General features: G+C 47.1%; 1 protein-coding gene across 1 annotated transcript; it reads left to right on the forward strand.

The window, feature by feature from the left end:
* The first annotated feature begins 575 nt into the window (after positions 1-575).
* On the forward strand, positions 576-1,330 carry LOC118598490 (ryanodine receptor 1-like). Its single transcript, XM_036211216.1, has 3 exons — positions 576-749; positions 816-950; positions 1,028-1,330. The coding sequence occupies exons 1-3, from the start codon at positions 591-593 to the stop codon at positions 1,298-1,300; spliced, it is 567 nt and encodes a 188-aa protein (XP_036067109.1). The 5' UTR covers positions 576-590; the 3' UTR covers positions 1,301-1,330.
* Positions 1,331-1,461: the final 131 nt, after the last annotated feature.

The raw sequence follows: 1,461 nt of genomic DNA on the forward strand, positions 1-1,461 counted from the left end.
AAAAATCCCCTTGTGAGTCTGTGGGAGGGACAATGACTGCTCATATCTTCCTTGTATCTTCAGAAAAAGTTTCCTGTCGCTTTAAAAAAAAAAGTCCAAAAATCTAAAAACTCATGAATGCAAAGACGGAGTCACTGGAATGAGAAAAATCTCAGTGAGGAAATAAGGTTTTGATCCACACAAAGATCATTTCGTCAAGAGTGTCAAAAATGGAGAAATTTGACACCATCTATTGAAGAGTTTGGTTTTCCTTTTAATTCAAAAAGTGTAAAGATTCTCTCCCACCAGCTACAGTTTTAGAACAGACAGAACTTTGTTAAGTTTGATGATGTCATTTTCAGGACAAGGACTCCTTTAAGAAATGAGTTACAAAAGTAAAAATCTTGAGAACAAAGAACCACCTGCGGCTGGTAGTGTGACTATAGAGTGTGTGGGAGGGGCGGAGTCACAGACTGCACCGGATTCATCCGTGTTTTATATTAGAATTGAGATTCATTCCCAGTAAATTCAGAAAACATCAAACTCTGAAATCTAAAACCGCGTTCAGGAAAGATGTCTACAGATGTCTGCAGACCTAACCCCCTCCCTCGATGACCCCGCAGACTTTCCTCTACCTGGTCTGGTACATGCTGATGTCTATGCTGGGACACTACAACAACTTCTTCTACGCCTGCCACCTTCTGGACATCGCCATGGGGGTCAAAACGCTCCGCACCATCCTGTCCTCGGTCACCCACAACGGCAAACAGGTAAGTGTGCGGGCGTGGCGTGTGGCGGCGGGGAGTGCGTGTGCTGACGGCGTGCGCTGTGTGCAGCTGGTGATGACGGTGGGCCTGCTGGCTGTGGTGGTGTACCTCTACACCGTGGTGGCCTTCAACTTCTTCCGGAAGTTCTACAACAAGAGCGAGGACGAGGACGAGCCAGACATGAAGTGCGACGACATGATGACGGTGAGCGTCTGGCAGCTGATCTGTGGGGGGGTGGGGTTTCCTCTCTGTGAGGCTACATTCTCGCCCCTCCCCCATAGTGCTACCTCTTCCACATGTACGTCGGCGTCCGCGCCGGTGGCGGCATCGGAGACGAGATCGAGGACCCGGCCGGAGACGAGTACGAGCTGTACCGCGTGGTCTTTGACATCACCTTCTTCTTCTTCGTCATCGTCATCCTGCTGGCCATCATCCAGGGTGAGCCCCCCCAAACACAAGCTCAGTCACACAGGAGGACAAAATCCAAAACACACCTTAGGTCGCACGCCGAACAGGATGAACGTTTATTGAACACTCTAAAACTACATTTTTAAACTTTAAAAACCTAACTTTTTAACATAATTATGAACTAGATGTATAGCATTACCTGTGATAATGATAGTGTGAATGATGGAAGCTGAATTTGGCTGCTGAAAATGTTAGTGCTAATAGCTGAAGATGCTGAAATTAAAAGCTGAAATCACTGAAGCTGATG

This window comes from Oryzias melastigma, unplaced genomic scaffold (assembly GCF_002922805.2).
Source record: "Oryzias melastigma strain HK-1 unplaced genomic scaffold, ASM292280v2 sc01153, whole genome shotgun sequence".
Classification (NCBI taxonomy): Eukaryota; Metazoa; Chordata; class Actinopteri; order Beloniformes; family Adrianichthyidae; genus Oryzias; species Oryzias melastigma.

What these genes read in the sequence shown, in the direction of transcription:
- LOC118598490 (XM_036211216.1), top strand. Translation starts at nt 591, where the DNA reads ATGACCCCGCAGACTTTCCTCTACCTGGTCTGGTACATGCTGATGTCT. An exon ending in TCACCCACAACGGCAAACAG is followed by an intron (nt 750 to 815) that starts GTAAGTGTGCGG and finishes CGCTGTGTGCAG; the next exon opens with CTGGTGATGACGGTGGGCCT. An exon ending in AGTGCGACGACATGATGACG is followed by an intron (nt 951 to 1,027) that starts GTGAGCGTCTGG and finishes CCTCCCCCATAG; the next exon opens with TGCTACCTCTTCCACATGTA.